This window comes from Cryptotermes secundus, unplaced genomic scaffold (genome assembly GCF_002891405.2).
Source record: "Cryptotermes secundus unplaced genomic scaffold, Csec_1.0 scaffold516, whole genome shotgun sequence".
Taxonomy (NCBI): Eukaryota; Metazoa; Arthropoda; class Insecta; order Blattodea; family Kalotermitidae; genus Cryptotermes; species Cryptotermes secundus.
Window position 1 is genome coordinate 1,058,826 of NW_019745084.1, and position 22,248 is coordinate 1,081,073.

Sequence of the window (22,248 nt, forward strand, 5' to 3'; positions counted from 1 at the left end):
CAACTGCCAGAAAGTCACGTGTGTTGCAGACAACGCGGGCTTTGGACAAAGTGGCCCTGGGGCAAGTGTGCCGAGTACTGCGGTTTCCCCTGCGAATTCTCATTCCACCGACTGCTCCATACTCATCATCTATCGTCCGGGGCTGGTACAACAGGCCAAAGATTGGCCGCAGTGCCAAGTGGACTCAGCTTCACCCCGTGAGAGAATCGAACGGAGGCCACCTCGAACGCCCGTAGTTTGACCATCTGATGCTGACACGTACCTTGACAACTAAACGTCACATGGCATATGTTGTTTATTATTTTCGACTTGTTTATTTTTAATAAGGAATCACTATGTAACGCTTGTAAGCGAAAGTCGTTTCACGTTGTGTAAGCCATATCTTTCTGACACGTTAATACTGAATGCTTTCAGTAATTTTAGATATATGTAAGGTGTAATGGCATGGGCATATTTGCTGTGTAAAATATATTGAGCATATCATATGATTATGTATGAAAACTACATTTACTCTGATCATAAATGCCTGGATTCTCATTAGAACTTCAGCAATGAAATTACACCTGTCACTTCACAGTAACCGGCCACAAATAAAATTGCATCTTATTCGTTCTTCCTCTGTGCCAGCGCTGACAGCACCATCTGTAGTCCTTCTTGTGCGACGCGCACCGCCTCTTTCATCTCTGTCTCCAGCTCCTCCTTTCTTGCCGTGTCCCTCAAACCTTGCAGATTGATGGCGACATTGTAATACGCACCCCATACACTGGTCTCCAAGCACCGCGCGCCAACCTGTCAACAAGACCGTCTGTTACTGCAGTGTTGACCTAGCACGTGTCATTTCGAGCAGAGACCAATCGGTGTCTTCACCCACCCCCACAAGCTGCCCGTTGGTCACAGAATTGGTGCCACATGTGCTCTGCACAAAGCCAGGCAGCAGGCTGACCCGCTTCACCTCTCACAGTCTCACTGACCTGATGCAGATAACTGCAAATGCGGGCTGTGTGGCGGAGCAGGGAAAGCACGGTCGGTATGGGGAGTGTTGCTGCATCACGATAGGAGAGGTTCATAAGCTCGGGTTGCTGGCATGACGCACAAACCGGGTTTTGTGACAAGCGAGTCGGTATTGCGTCGAAACAGTTACCACCACCAACAGTGTTACCAATCTTGCTACGGCACAGATGTGACTGCGCCGTATGCACATCGTACACAGTAAGCGCTGCATTACTGATTCTTACGCTTATCCGCCTCCGGTAGCCAATTCGCGAGTGAGTTTACTAATTATTCATAAAGGCTACATGTTCCGTCAGATGGCACAGTGTCAGTTGTATGGTCATGACAGATGAGTGGGAATGGTGCTTTAAAATTGCTAATAAAAGCTATCCTTGTATCAGGTCGTGGAGGCCCATAGGGTTGTGAGACGTCGAGACATTTTCTAGACAATCGGCTCGCAAATGGCGGAGAGTTCAGCCTAAAGCGCCGGCCGCTCTTTACCCCCCAGGAAGATTCCTTCTACTAATTTCTTTTAGGCGCTGAGCCGACCCCAGGGCCATAGTGCGGTTGGGAGGATTAGGAAAATTGAAGAAATCCCATCACCTCGTCGGGAATCGAACCCGCGACCTTCAGGCTTGTAGCATAGTGCCTCAACCAACTACTCCAACACATTTCTCTCAAAATTAGTAATACAATTAAAACTGATTAAATTCGAGTTAATTACAATTGAAACCCAGCGTTGCTGACATCGTTGTGCAGTTAAGCACTGGCGAACACTCAGTATAACAACACCTCTGGCTGGCTCCGTACAGAAGGTGGATAAACGCAGACAAGTGAACCAACGCGGGAGAGCGCCATAGAGAAATTCGGAACTCTGACAGGATTTAGAAAGGTGCATACTTGCAAGTCAGAAGCAGTCCCCATGTTGCACACCCTCGCCAGCTGCACGAGGGTGGGCCACAGGTAGTTCACTTCCTTCACAACACTGTAAGGAACTTGTGTGGCCTTCAGGAGACCTTCCTGTAATGCTTGGTCCCTCACAGCTTCCTCTTCCGCTGTTCTCTTAGGCAGCTTCAGGGCATCCTGAAATGAGTTTCAGAAGTCAGACAACCGTTGCAAGTAACTCGTCGTTTAATTAGTAGACATCGTGGTTCCGAGGGATTGCAATGGGCAGTGGTAGGCTGCTGTGAATATGATAATGAATTTCCGGCTAGTATAAATTTTTACCGAGCTGAGTGACCACAAGCTTGTCAGGGATTATTGTGCTCATTTTGTAAATTCTAGCGGATTAGAACGTAAAATTCTAATTCCATCAGTGGACGTATTGCGGGCAAGCGTAGTTGATAGAGGCACTAATGCTACAAGCCCGAAGGTCGCGGGTTCTATTCCGGATGAGATCATTGGGTTTTTCAGTTGACCTACCCCTTCCAGCCGCACTATAGCACTGGGGTCGACTCAGCCTCTAACAGAAATAAGTACCAGGAATCTTCCTGAAGTTAAAGGGCGGCCGGCGCGTAAGGCTGACAACCTCACCGCCATCTGTGAGATGATTGTCTAGAGAAAATGTGGGAATCTCGACGTCTCACAACCCTGTGTGCCTCCACGGCCTGTTACAGGGACAGCTTTATCAGTATAAGGATTATTGTAGTCGTGGACATTCCCACCGCGGCGGCCCGGGTTCGATCCCGGGTCTGGTCAACTGGCATTTGTGGTAGACAAAGTGGCGCTGGGCCGAATTTTCTCCGAGTACTTCGGTTTCCCCTGCCAATCTTCATTCCACCAAATTCTCCATCATCATAATCACCCGGGGCAGGCTACAATAGGCCAATCAGTGGCCGCCGGGCCGAGTGGACCCAGTTGGCCTCCACCCCCCACTAAGCAAATTAAAAAATTAGTCGTGGACATTGATTTTATTTGTCAACGTCAACATACCACCTCTCTCCACTGGCGCATAGTGCTAACCCTCGCTTCCCCGCTGGAGGAAGAAAGACTCCGGCGTGGACGAAATGTGGAGGGGATGATGGCCTTGGTAGGCCAGAAGAAATGTACCAATTACAGCAACGTGTCTATAACATGTCACCACCAAACGCCGCGCCATAGCTCAAGCGGTTAGTCACTGGCTTCCCACCGCGGCGGCCCGGGTTCGATCCCGGGTCTAGCCAAGTTCGATTTGTGGTGGACAAAGTGGCGCTGGGGAAGGTTTTCTCAGAGTACTTCGGTTTCCCCTGCCAATCTTCATTCCACCAATTGCTCCACAATCACCCTCACCTATCATCTGGGGCTGGTACAATAGGCCAGAAGTGGCCGCAGTACAAGGCACTTAGTCCTACCCCACTAGCAATAAAAAAACATGTCACCACGGTACAAATCTCATAATGAGTCATCACTTAGACCACCAATTAATGATTAATGAAATAATTTAATTAGCGATGTTAATGAAACGTATCAGAAAATCAGTACAGCTTGCGAGCTCATAAATTTTTCCATCAAAATTTCCATAATGTTTTTAGGCAAAACATAATTTTTACATTCTTCATGTTACTTTCCCAAAAATTCCCGACATACAACGCGCCACTGTCATCACGTTCATAACTTTGTTTGACCAACTCCCTGGAGCAGGGTCCTTTTTCAGAAACTAATAGCGACTGAGCCAATCAAAACCTCCCTTCATTACCGTGATCACAAATTCCTTTCACTTTTCCCATCTTGAGCCAGGTTAATCCAATCAGATTCTTCCAGCCCTCTTTCTGTAAATTACATTTTAATATTATCCTCTCACTTATTCCAAGACTTCCCTTTGAATTTTCCGATAGAAATGGAAAATACTTTTCTCATCTCCCCGTGCGTGTTACACATTGCGCCCATCTTATCGTCCCTAAACTTATTTGTTGAAGTGTACGGAGTATATATCACCCCATTACGGAATTTCCTCCAGTCTCTCCCTTAGGTGCACATATTCTCCTCAACACCCCGCTTCCAAACACCCCATCCAGTGTTCTTCCCTTAACGTGGCCGACCAAGTGCATAATTGCATCAGAGAACAAAGAGACAATTCGCGTCGAGATCTTTAAAGCGGAACTGCCGTTCTGTCTGTGGCGAAGAATGTGATGTCGTGTAGTCTGGTAGAAACTTAGTAACTCTCGATGGAACCACTTCACTTCATTTTCAGGGAACTGCAGTACTATCCTGAAGACGGATTCGGTTGATTTCTAGAAAAGGGGTAAAGTTCTACCAGACTATACGACGTCACAGCCCAAATCACAGTAATCTCAGAAGCTCTTGTCATGTGATAACTTAGCCTAGTACACAGGCACATAGTCACCATATATTGCTTGAAGGTTGCTGCGTCGGCGTCTACGAGCGGCAGCAAGTTGTTCATGGCGTCGTGTACGATGGGTAGCAGCTGTCTGATTGTGGCGTCCAGAGGCTCGAACTGACGCTTCCCGTAGGTCATTTGTCCGACCATTGTGCCGAGCGCCGCGCCCTGCAACATGACACAGTGTGACGGCGACATGTTGAACTGGCAATGCCCAGACACAGCTGTCGGGATGGGAGGAGAAATCACGCAAGAGAGGAAGAGCGTACCAAATGTGCCCTCATGTCGAATGCAAAATTTCTTCAGAGGGTCCTCACAGTGAGCACTTTGTGCCCAAAATACTTACACGAAAATAACCATGTGAGTTTAATTCACTCGATAAATATGGCCAAATAAAACCTCAATCACGAAAATCAGGGAACGTGTTTGAGAAGACGGTTATGTAAACAAACAGAATGCTCTGTGCAGCTGATTTCAAATCACCAGTGGCACGAGAATTGCCGACTAAAGCCCAGTTTTGAGATGTCATCGCAGAAAAAGATTCGCATGCGTTATATGAGGTGACGATATTGCATATGAAACCCTGGTTATCGGGGAAACCTGTCAAAACTAGTTTGAGCTGGATGCCGAAGTGAAAGCTACAACGACCATGTCGACATGACGGAAATAGTCTATAAGTCCAGGTGTCGTCCTCAACAGTTTGCTTCCATACGCCATCGATTTCTGTATCTCCCTCGACGGGACACTCACATGTCTCTGAAGTAATGTATACAGCTACAGACGTCTTGATTAGAATTTTGGGGGCCAGACGAGGAGAGGCAGCGTGACCTCCAGCTTGACTTCAATACCAGGTGTAGTACAAATGTGTTAAGTAGAGGTGTACAACTTGAAACATCTGAGGGTTTTAAAAACTTTAAAATTTTAAAACTTTAATGTGAGTTGCGCAGTAAAGAGGTTGGTCTAGAAGTAAACACAGAGAGAACTAGGTATATATTGCTGACTCTTGACCGAAATGCAGGGCAAAGACAGATAGCAGAGGTTTTGAAAATGTGGCACAGTTCAGATATTTGGGAACGACGATAACAAATCAAAACCTGATTCAGGAAGAAATTAAGAGGAGATTGAACTCGGGTAATGCTTGCTATCAATCAGTCCAGAACCTTTTGTCTTCTCGTCTGCTGTCCAAAAACATAAATATTAGAATATACAAAACTATAATTTTGCTTTTGGTTTTGTATGGGTGTGAAACTTGGTCTCTGACATTAAGGGAGGAACATAGACTGAGGGTGTTTGAGAACAGGGCGTTGAAGAGAATAGTTAGACCGAAGAGAGATGAAGTGACAGGAGATTGGAGAAAACTGCACAGTGAGGAGCTTCATAACTTGTACTCTTCTCCAAGTATAATTAGAATGATCAAGTCAAGGAGGATGAGGTGGGCAGGGCATGAAGCACGAATGGGGGAGGCGAGGAATGCATATAGAATATTGGTGGGAAAGTCAGAAGGAAAGAGACCACTGGGAAGACCAAGGCGTAGGTGGATGGAAAATATTAAAATGGATCTTAGAGAGATAGGATGGGATGGTATGGATTGGATTGATCTGGCTAAGGATAGAGACCAGTGGAGGGCTCTTGTGAACACGGTAATGAACCTTCGGGTTCCATAAAATGCTTGAGAAATTCTTGAGTGGTTGCACAATTGGCGGCTTCTCAAGAAGGGCTCAACTCCATAAGATTTTTTTTTAATTAAAGACTGGGTAACCCAGAACTTAATTACAATTAAAACTAGTTGGGTAACTAACGATTAATTTTATTAACCTAACATGCTACGTAAATTAAAACTAAGTCACTTCCACTGAATTACTTAGTAGTACTTCAACATTTAACTAGTTCGAACGGTTTCTTCCGTTTGAGTCGTCTAATGATATTGTTCACGTTGAGAAGTCTGGACGCTTCAATGTTGACATGGTTTTGGAATCTCTTTTCATGAGAGGTGGCGGACTTAGCGATGATATCTGTAACCGTCTCGATCCCAAGGTCACTGTTACACGAACGTACCCTGGTGCGCTGACAACACACTTTAGCACTTTGTTCTGATAGCGTTGAATCACTTGAATGTTGGATTCACTGGTGAAGCCCCAGAGCTGGATACCATAACTCCAAACTGGACCTAGAGTTTGTTTGTATAATGTAAGTTTATTGTGGACTGATAGCTCAGAATTGCATCCAAGCAACCAATACATTTTTCTGAACTTATTGTTGAGCTCATCACATGCTCCATAAGTAAGTATTTTTTTTATTGCTAGTGGGGTGGGACTAAGTTCCTTGTACTGCGGCCACTTCTGGCCTATTGTACCAGCCCCAGATGATAGGTGAGGGTGATTGTGGAGCAATTGGTGGAATGAAGATTGGCAGGGGAAGCCGAAGTACTCGGAGAAAACCTGCCCCAGCGCCACTTTCTCCACCACAAATCCTACTTGACCAGACCCGGGATCGAACCCGGGCCGCCGCTGTGGGAAGCCAGCGACTAACCGCTTGAGCTATGGCGCGGCCTTCGTAAGTAAGTAAGTAAGTAAGTAAGTAAGTAGTGTGAGTTGCGCGCGAGACGGCAGTGAATATGAAAATACAATACTACCTTCAGGGATGTGTAATATGTAATATTGTACGTAATAATGTAGAAAGGTCCCAGTGCTTCGGAAGAAACTGTGCCTTCACCTTCACGGTAGAAGCCAGAAGTAACGGTTACGTATATTTCTACGAGATTACTCAATGTAACATCCCAGCAATGTGTATTAATATTGTCTCAATGTACCTGAGCTTTGTCACCTTTTCAAGTGACCCTCCATTCATTAGTATATAGGCCTATGAATTTGCTGACGTCTGGAACTGGAGAAAAGTAAGGCTAGTCATTTGGAAAGGTGTCATGTCACCAGTTATCAGCTTCCCCCCCCCCCCCCNAGAAGATGATTTCGGAACTACATGTAACGGTGTTGCGTTGTTTTATATTCTGTTGTGGTGTGGTGTGTTGTGTACAGAGAACGTCATACTTAATTTTCCATTTCTTAAACCAGCATAATTCATTTTCATCAATTGATATTTCACAAATAGTACGATATTTTGAGAATTATAATCAATTCACTTTCACGGAATATCTCGTCCCCTCTCTGTCCCCCCGCCTCCAGATAACTAGTTTCGCCCGTCACCGGGGTAGGGAACCTTCTCAAATATCTGCGCTCAATGTCCGGATGTAACTCACGAGAGCGGCTAGCAGCGCCGCGACGGATCCTCCTCCTGGTGCGGGCGTCCGAGCTCCAACAGCACGCACAAAGCTTTCTGTTGGGAGACGCACCAGTGACCCTGAGGACGTGCTGCCCAATCGGTACTCGATCACGCGTTCCCTGAGACAAACAAACAGCAATATCTTCAATTCTAGGGAACTTGTGACTCTGCTAATCACCTTCTTATAATGCGAATGGCACTCATCAGGGTTGAAGCACTTAATTTATCTGTTACTGGTCTTAAGACGATATTTCGGAGGAACGTACCGCTTCCATCTTCAGGACAGATGAATAGGGTATGTAAGAAAACAAGAAGAAAGAAATCAGCAAGCAGAACTCACTGGCTCACTGTACTTTTCGATTCTCTGAATAAGATCGAGGCAGTAAAATCCTCCGAAACGTCGGTAAACCTTTAGCACATCTGACATGTTCAGACGCGAGGCTCTTAGTGCTCATAGCAGAGTGGCGCAGTGGAAGCGTGCTGGGCCCATAACCCAGAGGTCCGTGGATCGAAACCACGCTCTGCTAATTTTTTCTTTGTTATATTTAATATTCTCTTTTTCGCTGAGTTAAACAGCGCATGCAGTCAGAAAGACCTTCCTTTCCGGGTTGGCAGTATCCTTAATATTATGGGACATTATAACTCACAATATTTTAATTGCGCTCATTAACAGATGCCATTCCAAACACAGCCGTGAACCCCCCCCCCTCCCATCTTTATACTAGCAGTTAGATGGGAATTGTGTGATGAACACAGAGTCACTTATGGTCGTATCGTGGTCTTTTAAGATAGGAAGTCTGGTAGATGTGTACCGACGTTTTCGACAATTATCCTGCACCCTGAAGATGGAGGCTAAATGTTCCTCCTTGTAGGAGACCACAACACGCTCCCGTAACACAGGAAACTGCGGTAGAGGATACTCGGGTAACACTGGAAGCATTCTGGGAGTGTGACCTCAGAGGTTTATACGTTCAAATTTATTTATTGCAGGGAATTGTTTTTAGTTTTACTGCGTATTGAAAATTTAACAATTAGAATGATCAAGTTAAGTAGGATGAGGCGGGCAGGACATGTAGCACGAATGGGGGAGATGACGAATGCATATAGGATATTGGTGGGAAAGCCGGGAGGAAAGAGACCACTGGGAAGACCAAGGCGTAGGTGGGTAAATGGATCTTACACCCGCAGCCAAAAAGGGAACACACATCACGAGACACGATATACACGGAGTATAAGAGGAACGACTCCCATAGTGGAGGAACCATGCGCGGGTTTGAATTGGGACATATAAGATGAATATCTTAACAAGATTTTAGTGTATAAAAATTTATTATAATTGAGGAATATTTTAAATATTTTTTAAATAATATTACAATGACATAATGGCAAGCAATGCAGTAGATTAACGTAAATGGAGCACCTGATGATGGCACTATGTTGCCGAAACATGTTGTGAAATAACAAGTGAAACTGAGTGCACTACAAGACGGCCACTGTATAGATATCATGGACGAAAATCAGTGCAACAGGACGCTAAAATACAACATTATGGATCTTAGAGAGATAGGATGGGATGGTATGGATGTCATTGATCTGCCTCAGGAAGGGGCTCTTGTGAACACGGTAATGAACCTTAGGATTCCATAAAATGCTGGGAAATTCTTGAGTCGCTGCAAATTTGGCTTCTCAAGAAGTGCTCAGCTCCATAAGTAACTAAGTAAGTAAAATTGGAAATTTAACTTACTTGGACATGGGAGATAGCCGTAAATCAGGATTAATCAGGATCGCTAGATCAGATAGTCACTCTGCTAAGCACGTGCAGAACACGTGTTGAGTCCATGAGTGAACGAGGCAGTTCTGCTGAGTTAAAGAGGCAGACGCAGTTTACCTGACGAGAATCTAGATGGACATACTAAATTCATGCGTTAAGCAAAGCTGCAGGCCAGCCATTATGGCGGCGTTTGATGAAATACTGTTGCGAGCAATCGCTGTGGGATAAAGCCAAATAGCAAGTGGAACTTAACTTTATCTAACTAAATAGACCGAATTATCCGTGTGGCTAACACAGATATGGCATGAGGCTCAAGAAGGTGGAGTGATCTTGCTGACCGCGATGATAGGCTAAATTAGAATTTAAGGAACATTTGTAGCCGCAGAAATAGTGTCCAGATTAGTGTACACCATACATTTATCTGGTAGGGCACGGCACGCATCCCACTACACAATGCACTGCTGTAACTTTCGGGTAGGCACGGCAGACAGAGTTTTAACAAGACAACGCACTACTTCATTGCTAGAATGAAGACCAGTGTGTTGACCTAAACCCGACGCCAGTGCTGTGAGCTAAAGAACCCCCGAAGAGAGAGAGTAAACAAATTCACACTATCAAAATGGCCTCAGAACGCCACCCATCCAACATGGCTGCCGGAGTGTGGCAGCTACATTAGGAAGTAACGGGAGCTCCTAGGAACCATTATATTATTTTGGACATTAAACATCGTCATGAGACTTCGTGAAGTTTTGTGTCATTGCTTTGTAAAATGTACGTGCCCTGCATAACCTAAACGTGCGACTGAAGTCTCTCTTATAGTCAAGCAGCAGTGGAAGCGTGCTGGGCCCATAACCCAGAGGTCCGTATATCGAAACTACGCTCTGCTAATCGATAAATATTTTGCTATGTGTTGTGTTGCAGCACACAGTGGAATGTTATCATAAAGGCCTCTGTTCATATCCCAAACACCGTTACTTGGTGGACAGGATTTTTGCTGAAGCAAGCTCCTAGGGCAGCGACTCGCATGTTGTTCCGTCTGAATTCTCTGCTCAATTCTTGTTTACAGAGGAACGCCCCGTGAAATCTCAGTTATTCAACACCCGTGGTATTCTCGAGGAAATACTCGTCAAATGTTGTTTCGGGACCCCGCGCGGCCAAATTAAGTTGGAAATCGCTGACTGAAACCAGCCGTGCACTAACTAGGATACTGCAAATTCTTACACCAAATTAATTCAAATATTGGCAAGTAAGTACCCAAAATGTTCATAGGCATAGTTTTGTTTATAACTATTTCATATGTTATCCTATACACAATTAAACAGTTAATAGTCACTCAGTCACGTGACTATGAATTCTGTGAGTACTGACAAGATTAAATGTCAGAGAGGGTGTATGATTGACTATTTGTGGTTGTTATTCGTGAGAGATGGCTTCAGATTTCTGACTCCGCCTAACGTTTGACAAGAAGTAGCACTACAAAGGAATACGGGATAGAGCAAGGGGAGTTAACACTACGAAATATTACTTATCAAGTGATGAGACCTCTCGACCAATTCTCAGTGAGAGATAAACCGCTAACAAAGAACAAATCTGATCATTGCTTTACACTGGAGCATACTTCAAGGACCTTCATATAAAATGGAAACACGACAGGCACGGTAATCACCAATGCTGAACAAACCACACCCACTCCAGTACATGAAGCAGCGTTGCCTGCCAGAACATCCCGCATTACTTACAAATCCGAAACGGTCTTTTACAACCCTAGCAGAGTGGCGCAGTGGAAGCGTGCTGGGCCCATAACCCAGAGGTCCGTGGATCGAAACCACGCTCTGCTAATCTTAAGTTTTTGTGCAGTTTTTTTTTCTTACGCTAGGCAGTGAAGTATTTTTCGAAAACTTTCCTTCCTGTTCCATACCATTACCTAGTGTGGGGCGTTTCTGATGGTATGGTCGGTGAAGACTAGGCTGTGTTTGTTGCTGGACTGCGAGATGTCTGGAAGAGTCGTGTCAGTAAACCAGTGTGGGTTGACGTGTAGATTTCCCCCACATTTATTTTACACAATCTGCGGAGTCTGCAATAAATGTACACGTTCCATGAGCACTGGCTCGCGAATGAGTTATGCCCAGTGGCGTTAATCGTATATTCATTTAGTTTTCATTTAGGTATCATTTTAATTCTTTTATTGGAGTTTTACTCAGGTCTGTCTGGTAGAGTTAGGACGGTGTATCTTTTCAGTCTCTGTGTAGTTTACGCTATTGTCTAGTGGGTTCACTGCTAGTGCATGGGCGTGGCTTTTTAATTTTCTTAAGTATTTGGCATTCCGCTTTTTTATTTCACTGAGCACTGTGTTCACTTGTAGATGTTCAAGGTTCCTGTGGATGTTTATGTATCAAGGTGCGTTCACAATGGATCGGAGAGTTTTGGATTGAAAACGCTGGAGGATAACGTGTAGTTACAGTGCAAAGCATATTCACCAAAAGCTAACTGTTGACGATGGTATGTTACAATGAACTCGGCTAGTGTTCTTTGATATTCTTTGATGTGTTGCGTTGTTTCCGTCATCACATGCAGGCAAGGAAATTTTCTTACTTAGTTACGCCTGTTTGAATGGTTTGCTTTCGATCACTGGACCAATCAGTTTTCCCTTCAGAAATGCAGTACGACGGACCGTGTCCACAGAACAGGCATACTTACAGCAACGCACCGTCCTCGGGAACTGAACTCATGACGCTGTATTCCGAAGCAGAACATAAACATTACTCTTGTAGTCTCTCAAATTCAGATTCTTCGCAGGCTGAATCCAGAATAAGCACCTGGTTCCAAAATTCCGATATCTTTAAGTTGCACTAGGAACAAAAAAAAAAAAGTCGCCCCCGGGTGGGCTCGAACCACCAATCTTTCGGTTAACAGCCGAACGCGCTAGCCCATTGCGCCACGGAGGCCTCTGCTCAGTCATCCCCACTGTCTCTATCGTCCCAGTTTGTGCCACTGCACTGCAGATACGTATACCTACCCGGGGTTGACATAGGCCACACAGACTTGGCCACAGGGGCACGCCTACTGCATTTATACGGGACAAACAACTTGGCCCTTGTCTGCGTGTCACAGTTCTCAGATGCATAAGCTGTACAAATTAAGGTGATGTTAAGATCAGTACGCTTCAGAATTTGTGTTACGAGACACGTTTCATGGCCGCTCAGAACGCTTCAGAACTTGTTACGAGACACGTTTCATGCAGTTCAGAACGCTTCAGAACTTGTGTTACGGAACACGTTTCATGCAGTTCAGAACGCTTTAGAACTTGTGTTGCGGAACATGTTTATGCAGTTCAGAACGCTTCAGAACTTGTTACGAGACACGTTTCATGGCAGCTCAGAACGCTTCAGAACTTGTGTTACGAGACACGTTTCATGGCAGCTCAGAACGCTTCAGAACTTGTGTTACGGAACACGTTTCATGCAGTTCAGAACGCTTCAGAACTTGTGTTACGGAACACGTTTCATGCAGTTCAGAACGCTTCAGAACTTGTGTTACGGAACACGTTTCATGCAGTTCAGAACGCTTCAGAACTTGTGTTACGGAACACGTTTCATGCAGTTCAGAACGCTTCAGAACTTGTGTTACGGAACACGTTTCATGCAGTTCAGAACGCTTCAGAACTTGTGTTACGGAACACGTTTCATGCAGTTCAGAACGCTTCAGAACTTGTGTTACGGAACACGTTTCATGCAGTTCAGAACGCTTCAGAACTTGTGTTACGGAACACGTTTCATGCAGTTCAGAACGCTTCAGAACTTGTGTTACGGAACACGTTTCATGCAGTTCAGAACGCTTCAGAACTTGTGTTACGGAACACGTTTCATGCAGTTCAGAACGCTTCAGAACTTGTGTTACGGAACACGTTTCATGCAGTTCAGAACGCTTCAGAACTTGTGTTACGGAACACGTTTCATGCAGTTCAGAACGCTTCAGAACTCGTGTTACGGAACACGTTTCATGCAGTTCAGAACGCTTCAGAACTCGTGTTAATGGAACACGTTTCATGGCAGTTCAGTACGTTTCTGAACTTGTTTCGAAACACCTTTCCTGGCAGCTCAGAACGCTTCAGAACTTGTGTTACGAGACACGTTTCATGGCCGCTCAGAACGCTTCAGAACTTGTGTTACGAGACATATTTCATGGCAGCTCAGAAAGCATCAGAACTTGTGTTACGAAACACGTCTTCTTGCTAGTGGGATGGAACTCTTATTTTTTTATTGCTAGTGGGGTGGGACTAAGTTCCTTGTACTGAGGCCACTTCTGGCCTATTGTACCAGCCCCAGATGATAGGTGAGGGTGATTGTGGAGCAATTGATGGAATGAAGATTGGCAAGGTAAACCAGAGTACTCGGAGAAAACCTGCCCCACCGCCACTCTGTCCACCACAAATCCCACTTAACCAGACCCGGGATCGTAACCGGGCCGACGCGGTGAGAAGCCAGCGAATAGCCGCTTGAGCTATGGCGCAGCCTACTAAACACGTTTCTTGGCAGTTGTGAACTTGTGTTGCGAAACACGTTTCATGGCAGCTCAGTACGTTTCTGAACTTGTGTTGCGAAACACGTTTCATGGCAGCTCAGTTTATTTCTTAATTTGTGTCACGAAACAAGTTTCATTACAGCTTAGCATGCTACTGAACGGGCGTTACTATGTAAACGTCCAACCTCTCAAAGCACAGAAACCCTGACAGTACTCAGTGTGTCGCATAGCAGAGTGGCGCAGTGGAAGCGTGCTGGGCCCATAACCCAGAGGTCCGTGGATCGAAACCACGCTCTGCTAATTAAGTTATTCCTTTTCGTAAAATATTTTATTTTAGTATTTCGACTTGAGATTGATATATGTCTTAAAGACCTAAATATTTTGCATAATTAATTTTGATGTGTTCATATGTAGCAAAATCCTGCGAAATCTTTTAAGTTTCTGTCTCCATTGCGCTGAATAACCTAACATTACATTCGCTTACAGAATCTATCACTCGCCCATAACGCATCTGTACCATGTCCCTCTCCTTGGCCGGCTACCGCGTTCTCCTGTTGGCGGTGATACACGGAGCGGTTTTCGCCGAGTCGGCCGCAGCCAGGGCTGGCTTCTCGAATCTAACAGGGGCGAGATATTTTATTCGCAGTGCGGGCTATAGTTTCGGCCGTGTGGCGCAGAATTCACTTCCCATTGACTGAAGCGACGCCAGTTGCCCCTTCGTGTCTCAGACTGTCTGAATACCCACGCTACTCGAGTTTGCAGTTAGTTAAGAGTCAGTAAGTCACGTTTCTTCTCCGCTCTTTATTTTTCCAGGGCAGAAATTTACATTTTTAATCGTATCTCTTTCCCAGTAAAGCATTGTGGCGTGTAGATCCATTGTTAACCTGTGACTCTGTATACAGCGACAGTTTCTGGGCAACGGCTCTGTAAACATCCCGTTGCTGAGCAACAGAATCTTAATAACGCAACAGTTGGAGGCAACAATAGAAGAACTGTGTTTTCTACGTAGTCCGTGCCGAGATGTTATACGCAAGGGATAAAACTAGTCACTTGAGTTCTTTAGGTGAGGCTGTGAAAAAAAGATTTCGTTGCAAGAGTGCTCATTTGAAAGCCCGGGCTGTGAAGAGAGACTTTATGTGTGATATCTGGAGTGTGTGTAATCCAGTGAGACAGCTCCTGTATTAAAACCCGTTACTAGGAAACGGCTAGTGGAGACTGTAATAGACTGAGAACAGTAATTTGTGTGTGTGTGTGTGTGTGTGTGTGTGTGTGTGTGTGNGATTTGTGAATTGTGGAGATTAGCGATTGCGTTGTAATTACTTATACTTACGAGTCGTGTGTATAAGTGGTCAATAAATCAAATATTCAATCCACAACCCCGTCTACAGTCACACATACACGTGACAATATCTCAGATGACACAAGAAGAATTCTCTTTTTATCAACAGATAATCACAGTGACAGAGCATAGAACGCACGGGGCCCATCCTCTTGTCTCATTGGCTATTTTCGTTGCAGCGAAATGTTTGAGACCCAATCAGCTTCCTGCATTGGCTACTCACTTCGGAACGAAGGGTTTCAGTGATGACAGCCCCAACTTGCTGATGGCCAGTCGCACTTTCTGCCCCTCCTCCAGAACCAAGAGGCCGTCCCTTTTTATGTAGAACTCTGCCACCTGAACAAAGTTTTCAGTAAATTAATAGAGCTCAACACACCAGTTGATGCAGACCTCCTAAACAAACTCTGGAAGAGACAAAGGAATGCCACGAAAGTTGAGAATGATCCTATTCTTGCTCTGTCCCTTTAGCTCAGTCGGTACGGCGACCAATCTACTGGTTATGAAAAGGGAGAAACCGGCTCTGGAACCCACCCAACTTCCTATCCAGTGGGTAATGGAGGTAAAGCGGGAAGGGCGTGAAGCTAACCACTCACCTCCATCTAGTGTCAAAGTTAAGAATTGTAACTCTATACCTACACTCCCTCAATACGCCTTAGTAACGTGGTGCTTAGTTCACTGAGCACATGAAAAAAATGATTTTTTTGTCTTTTATCTGTCTTCGTACTACAGGATTTTCAGCACGCGACTTGTACTTCCGTTTCCTGTATTATGCTAATCTCACGTCAACAGATTCTCATGATTAGATGCATTGTAAGTAATTCGTGTGAATTCTCAAGAGTTAATTTCAAGTTGTACAAACTCTCCTTTTAATATTGGACGCCTCTGTAGATGAGCATGTATGGCTGCAACATAATTATCTACAGCGATTTCATTTCATTCGAAATTTCTATGAAGTATATCAGAACGGGCCCACATTTCTGGCCACATCACCTTAATTTGTACAGCTTGTGAGTCTGAGAACTGTGACACGCAGACAAGGGCCAAATTGTTTGTCCCCTACAAAGTGCAGTAGACGTGCCCCTGTGGCCTATGTCAACCCCGGGTAGGTATACGTATCTGCAGTGCATTAGCACAAACTGGGACAACTGACACAGTGGGGGATGACAGCAGAGGCCTCCGTGGCGCAATCGGCTAGCGCGTTCGGCTGTTAACCGAAAGATTGGTGGTTCGAGCCCACCCGGGGGCGACTCTTTTTTTTTTCCTAGTGCAACTTAAAAGATATCGGAATTTTGGGAAAAGGCCCTCTTCTGGATTTACCCTACCAAGAATTTGAATTTGAGAGACTACAAGATTAACCTTTAAGTTCTGCTTCAGAGTACAGCGTAAATCGAGAAGTGGTGATATTCTAAAAACGTATAAATATCACGCCAATTTGGTCGGATTAGACTTAAGATAAAGTTTGTGCATTAAACATAGGGGTGGATCCTGATTAACTCGGACGCACGGTACATTGAATTATTACAGTACTGCAGGCACAGCCTAGAACTTGAACTTCCTTCAACACCTCGACTCGGCTTTGCTTCTTTTGTTTTCCTTCCGTTTCTCAGTCACTACACCCACTGGGCTACGGGCTGGATAAGGGGAACTGGGTTTCCATTCCCGACAGATACACATTTCTCCCCCTTTGCACTGCCTCCAAACCTGTAGATTCTAAAGGGTTCTGAAAATGGTGTATAAAACTCTGAATTGCTGAATTTTTGGGATTTGTCCATCGTCCTGTATTCCCAAAATTAGAGAACACCGTTTCGGACACTTTATCTGTTTCCGTAATCAGGTGAGCCTTTGGTGACACCTACTGTGTTGTGTCCGTTAGAAAGAACTAACCTCAATCACCGGAAAACCAATGTCAGCACAACTACAGCTATGTAAATACCTGAGACCCAGGCTGTGTCGATGAGAGACAACAGGAAAATATGCAACATATAGTTTTCACCTCCCTCTCTATCTTAGTTTCAGGTTTGTGCATACGTTATCAAAATTTTTATTGCATATTTTCCTGTTACCTCCCATAGACAAAGCCTGGCATCAGGTATTTATATAGCTATAGTTGTACTGACATAGGCTGTCCAGTGATTGAGGTTAGCTCTTTCTAAGGGACCCAACAGAGTATGTATATCCCCACTTACCTGAGGACGGAAATAGATCCAGTTTCCGAAACGTTGTGATCTCTATTTTTTTTTAATATCGGACAATGGGCGAAATCCAAAATCCAGTAATTCTGAGTAGTCTCGTGCTCATTGGCTGCCCAGAGATCTTTCTCCAGATGAAAAGCCGTCGTGGCACGAAGGTTAAAAATGTGTACATCATCACGGTATAGTGCTTAATTATCTCCTGTAGTTTTCCTACTTGATGAAGTTCAGATTAGAAAGCGTAGGTGTAATTAATGCATTTTAATGTTATTGTCTTCTGGGATACATGGCCATGTATTCTAGTATGCCTTTAACGACGTTTCGGAGAAGGTGCTGCCTGCAACTTTTTTTCTTCTTTGGCACTACAGCCCCAGTGGGCCTAGGCCTACCTCCATGAACTTTTTCTCCGTTCACTTCGGTTTTTCTAGATCTTACACATTCGGTAGGACTCCTTGGGCGGATAATCAGCTCGTCGCAAGGTCTCTACCTGTACACAAACACAGAAAAACACACACACAAACTAAACATCCATGCCCTGAGTGGGATTCGAACCCACGATCCCGGTTTCCAAGCGAGCGAAGACAGTACATGCCTTAGACCGCTCGGCTACCGTGACCGGCGCCTGCAACTTTAGGATCCAAATTAATCGGAGCGTAGAAGGAACTGGTACCGCTAGAGTGGAACTACCGCACGTGGGGCCCCCAGAGAACTGTGAGGAAGCCTGTGTCCCTTTCCTTTTCAGAACAGAAAGGGCTAAAAGATTTGTGTGGCCTTCTTGTTGCTATCAGTTCGCTCAGTCCTCCCCCCCCCCCACCACTTGTACCCCTCCAGAAAAGCCACGGCATCGCATCCCGCGAGACACATGCATCATGTCTTGATATTGCGCTCTCCTAACGCAAAACAGTTCCGTTGTAACATTTTATAGCCTACCTTAATTAATGTAGCAGTCCCAATTAGGACAGAATGTAATTAATTTCATCCGATTAGACCCCTTGAAATTAATTACATTCAGACTAGAGCTAGTTCATTTGTGAGGGAATTAGTCCCACTCGTGGCTTAAGGAACAAGTCCTGAATTAGTTGCGAGACAGGAAAAAACTTTCAGGGGGACGTTTTCTGACCCACGCTACACCAAAATGTAATTATCCGAAGCGCTGAAGGCGGCTGAAATTCCCCCTGAAGTCTATAAGCGTGGGTTTTGTCTCCTCATTAGTAGCCTCCGAGTCCCCACCAATTCATTCATTCATTCATTCATCAGTAATCTGTCAGACGACTCTCTTCCAAAACAGTTCCTCCACTTAATGCGATCTTCTGTTTTTGGAATCAATTAAAATCTGGAAGGGGGCGCCTCTCGTCCAGAAATTTGTAAGTGAGGGCGCATTCTATTTACAATCTTCACTCGTCAAAGATGGAGGTGTTCGAATGTCGCTGCGGCCAAATTTTGAAATTATTCTCTTTATCACTATTGGGGCCATCAGCGAACTGTACGTAAAATTCAGTTACTGCAGCCATTTAACATGTGAGGCACGCGGTAGCGTAGTTGGTTGAGGCACTATGCTACAAGCCGGGTGGTCGTGGGTTCGACTCCCGATGAGGTGACTTTTTTTCAGTTGACCTAATCCTTCCAGCCGCAATATAGCCCTGGGGTCGATTCAGCCTCTAACAGAAATGAGTACCAGGAATCTTCTTGTGGAAGGAAGGGCGGCCGGAGCGTAAGGCTGACAACCTCACTGTCATCTGAGAGCCTCGGCGTCTCACAACCCTATAAGCCTCCACGGCCTGTTACAGAGATAGCTCTACCTTTTACCTTTTCAGTGAACCAGTGTTTTGTAAGCAAGGAAAAACGAGCGTCTGCCAGTGTAGCCACCTTAATAAAGAATACGTGGAGAAACAGAATACAGGCTTATAATTGTGAATGTAAGAATAGAAGTAGAGAGGGAATGTTGAACATCAGCGGGTATTCACCACCTTCAATCAAAATGGAGTGTATCCGACTAATCTTGTTGTCTCTGATGATATGAAAATTACAAAACCTTTCTTCAAGCGTGAGTATACACATGCATTGTCCCAAAGATATACAAGAGCAACAGTTCACTATATAATGGCTAACAAAAAGCTTTGCCCTCTCAGTAAAGCGTACAAGGGTTTGCAGTCTCAGCGACATTGCATTACGCGACTTCTTAGTGCTCTCAAGCGTCACAAGTTTTAAAAGATGAAAATATAATACAACTACAGCAGAAAGCAATGTCAAAAGAAGCATATAAAACATATTTACTAAGAAAATAGAGTATTATAACAGAATGTATCTCTATATAGAGGATATTAACCTAAATAGTAAAACTAATCGAGCTTAGGAAAATTACAGCTGCTGACGCGCCGGGGGGGGGGGGGAAAAAAAAGGAAAANGGGGAACAGAAAGGAAACGCATGCTATAGAAGAAATAGTCATATACCGTAAGGGGTAACAGGAACCAGCAAATTTGGAGTCTGCCACGGACATAGCTCAATACAAATTGAAGCCAGTCTTAATGAACAGAGAAATTAACAATCGACACAGACATCACGTGACAGATCTCGAATATAATGTACATGGACCCCAAAATGAGGCCTATAATTCAGTAACACAGCGTGACTGAAGCCAGTGGCTCTACCCCAGTGGCAAAATATCAACAAGATGCACAGGCAAGTAGACGAGAAGGAACAGTGGCATTAGTTGAAAACGGTCCCGTCTTCGGTCCCCTTGCCTTGGCCTAACTGTGGCTGTCTCTACAACATTTTTCAAATGTGGGGTCTAGACGATATAAATACAGAATTAATGAAAGAAAACTGCACCACCCGCCTTTCTCTGGAAATTTTTAAATTTTTGAAGTACCTAAATAAAAATGGAGGTGTTACCATATACAAACTAACTGTCTCTATGGAGCCGAGCCGTTCTTGAGAAGCCGCCAGTTGCACAGTTATTCAAGAATTTCCCAGCATTTTTTGGAACCAGAAAGTTAATTTCCATGTTCACAAGGGCCTTCCACTGGTCCCTATTCTGAGCCAGATTAATCCATTCCATACAACCCCATCATATCTCTCCAAGATTCACTTTAATACTATCCTCCCAACCCACGTCTTTGTCTTACTAGTGGTTCTTTCCTTCTCTCTTCTCCCCCCCCCAAAAAAAAATAAATCCCATATCCCTTAGATAGTATGGCTGCAGTTGATGCACGGTCAGGCGGATAGGGATTGCTGCTGATTGTTTCTTATTTAGGCTTCTTGAGACGAGACAGAGTCAGTAAATAGCTCACAAACGGAAGTAAAGCAGCTGTAATGGACGTAATATGCTATGTGTTTCACTAGGTAGCAGCACCGTCCAGCTTCATGACAGTCCAGGTAGCAGACGCGCATGCTTATGTGTAGAGGCTGGTTTCAGTAGTCTAAATGACGACCGTGCTTGAGTGCACTACCGTAGAGAAGCGTTCTGTTGTGCTTTTGTCTTGTGGACAAAAGAACTCAATGCAAAGGATATTCATAAAGAAATGTTTCCTGTTAACGGTGGGAAGTGTGTGTCGAGTAAAGCGCTTACACCTTGGTGGGAAACGTTTTTCTGATAACGAAGAGGTTGAAACGGAGGTGCGGAAGTGGCTGAGACAACAGTCAAGAGACTTCTGCGCTGCTGGTTTCGACGCACTGGTAAAGCGATGGGAGAAGTGTGTTGATGTTGGTGAAGGATCCTTCGAGAAATAATTTTTTCCCCCAGTTTCCAATATCACATGTTCTACGTTTCACATCCATTTACTGACTCTGCCTCGTATCCGATCATAGCAGTATTAAAGCTTCATTCAGAATTCAATGAACTGAATCTCGCCAACAAGCGTCGGGGCGTGTAGGATACGAAGCGGACCACAGACCTGCAGGAGGGCTCTCAGGGGCACGAGGCCGACAATCTCGGAGCCGACGACAGGCAGACTCAGTGCCGCCGCATCCTTGCAGACCTCCTCGTAAGCCAAATGGATGGGCGTGACGTCATGGTCGGTGAGATTGAGAGACACCTGCGCCATGTTGGCCTCTTCCAGCCACCAGCCCATCCCCTGTACAGCAGGCAATCTGCCCGGTTCCGACTTGCCGCGTCCCCGCTCCCGGATGTTCAGCGCAATCCTGCGTCAGAAAACATTGCAGCAACTGAACTTCACTGCACACTGTTCGTGCCCCGATCAGACCACCAACCCCCAAGTTTTCTACGTGGATGCCAAGAGAGTACACTGAAATAAGCTACGACATTTTCCTTCAAAATCCTTACCTATACTACATTCACGATCAACTTGATCGAGCCAGCTGGCTCAGCGGTAACGCTTCTGATTGGCATCATTGCGATAAGATGTCCATTATATAATACGGAGTATTTCAAAAGGGGTACAAGCTTTAAGGGCACATATCACTCACTCAATTGAGTTGTTGCATTTGACTGGAAGCTAGGGTACCGCTGCAGTATGCATGAAGAGGTCAGCGCGTTCCCTTGCATGTGCTGTGACGGGATCAGTACACTCAGTAAATGCTCTACTTGCGCACTGCTAAGGACAAGGCAGTGACAGTTGGCGCTGCGGTGCTCTTTCGTTTTGAAGTCCGTTTTGTGTGGCTTGTTATTCTGCTCGGGGAATGACAGTCGTGCGTTTCATGTGTGGCTCTGCCACGTCCATCCCACAAATTATTCAGCAAACTTCATCGGCATGCATGATGTGGAACCACTTCATTTCGTTCGGTTTACCAGACAATACTTGAAGCAGACTTTTGGCGAACAGTGGACACGACGCGGCCTGCATGATCTCCTGACCTCAATCCCCCACTAAACAGTTCGGTGTATTC

The 22,248-nt window shown here is 45.0% G+C and overlaps 1 protein-coding gene and 5 non-coding genes across 6 annotated transcripts in view; 4 read left to right on the forward strand and 2 right to left on the reverse strand.

Annotated features, from left to right (window-relative positions):
* Positions 1-488: 488 nt before the first annotated feature.
* LOC111874903 (formimidoyltransferase-cyclodeaminase) overlaps positions 489-22,248 on the reverse strand; it is a 43,253-nt gene continuing 21,493 nt past the window's right edge. The window contains exons 5-10 of the mRNA XM_023870767.2: positions 21,297-21,543; positions 15,437-15,549; positions 7,560-7,701; positions 4,313-4,474; positions 1,891-2,073; positions 489-789 (exon numbers count right to left, since the gene is read on the reverse strand). Coding sequence (XP_023726535.1) covers positions 604-789; positions 1,891-2,073; positions 4,313-4,474; positions 7,560-7,701; positions 15,437-15,549; positions 21,297-21,543 — 1,033 coding nt within the window. The 3' untranslated portion in view covers positions 489-603. The remainder of the gene's footprint in view (positions 790-1,890; positions 2,074-4,312; positions 4,475-7,559; positions 7,702-15,436; positions 15,550-21,296; positions 21,544-22,248) is intronic.
* Positions 8,038-8,109, forward strand: Trnam-cau. The gene has a single exon. It is a non-coding gene; the product is annotated as a tRNA-Met (tRNA).
* On the forward strand, positions 11,120-11,191 carry Trnam-cau. The gene has a single exon. It is a non-coding gene; the product is annotated as a tRNA-Met (tRNA).
* On the reverse strand, positions 12,225-12,298 carry Trnan-guu. The gene has a single exon. It is a non-coding gene; the product is annotated as a tRNA-Asn (tRNA).
* On the forward strand, positions 14,103-14,174 carry Trnam-cau. Its single transcript has one exon. It is a non-coding gene; the product is annotated as a tRNA-Met (tRNA).
* Positions 16,386-16,459, forward strand: Trnan-guu. Its single transcript has one exon. It is a non-coding gene; the product is annotated as a tRNA-Asn (tRNA).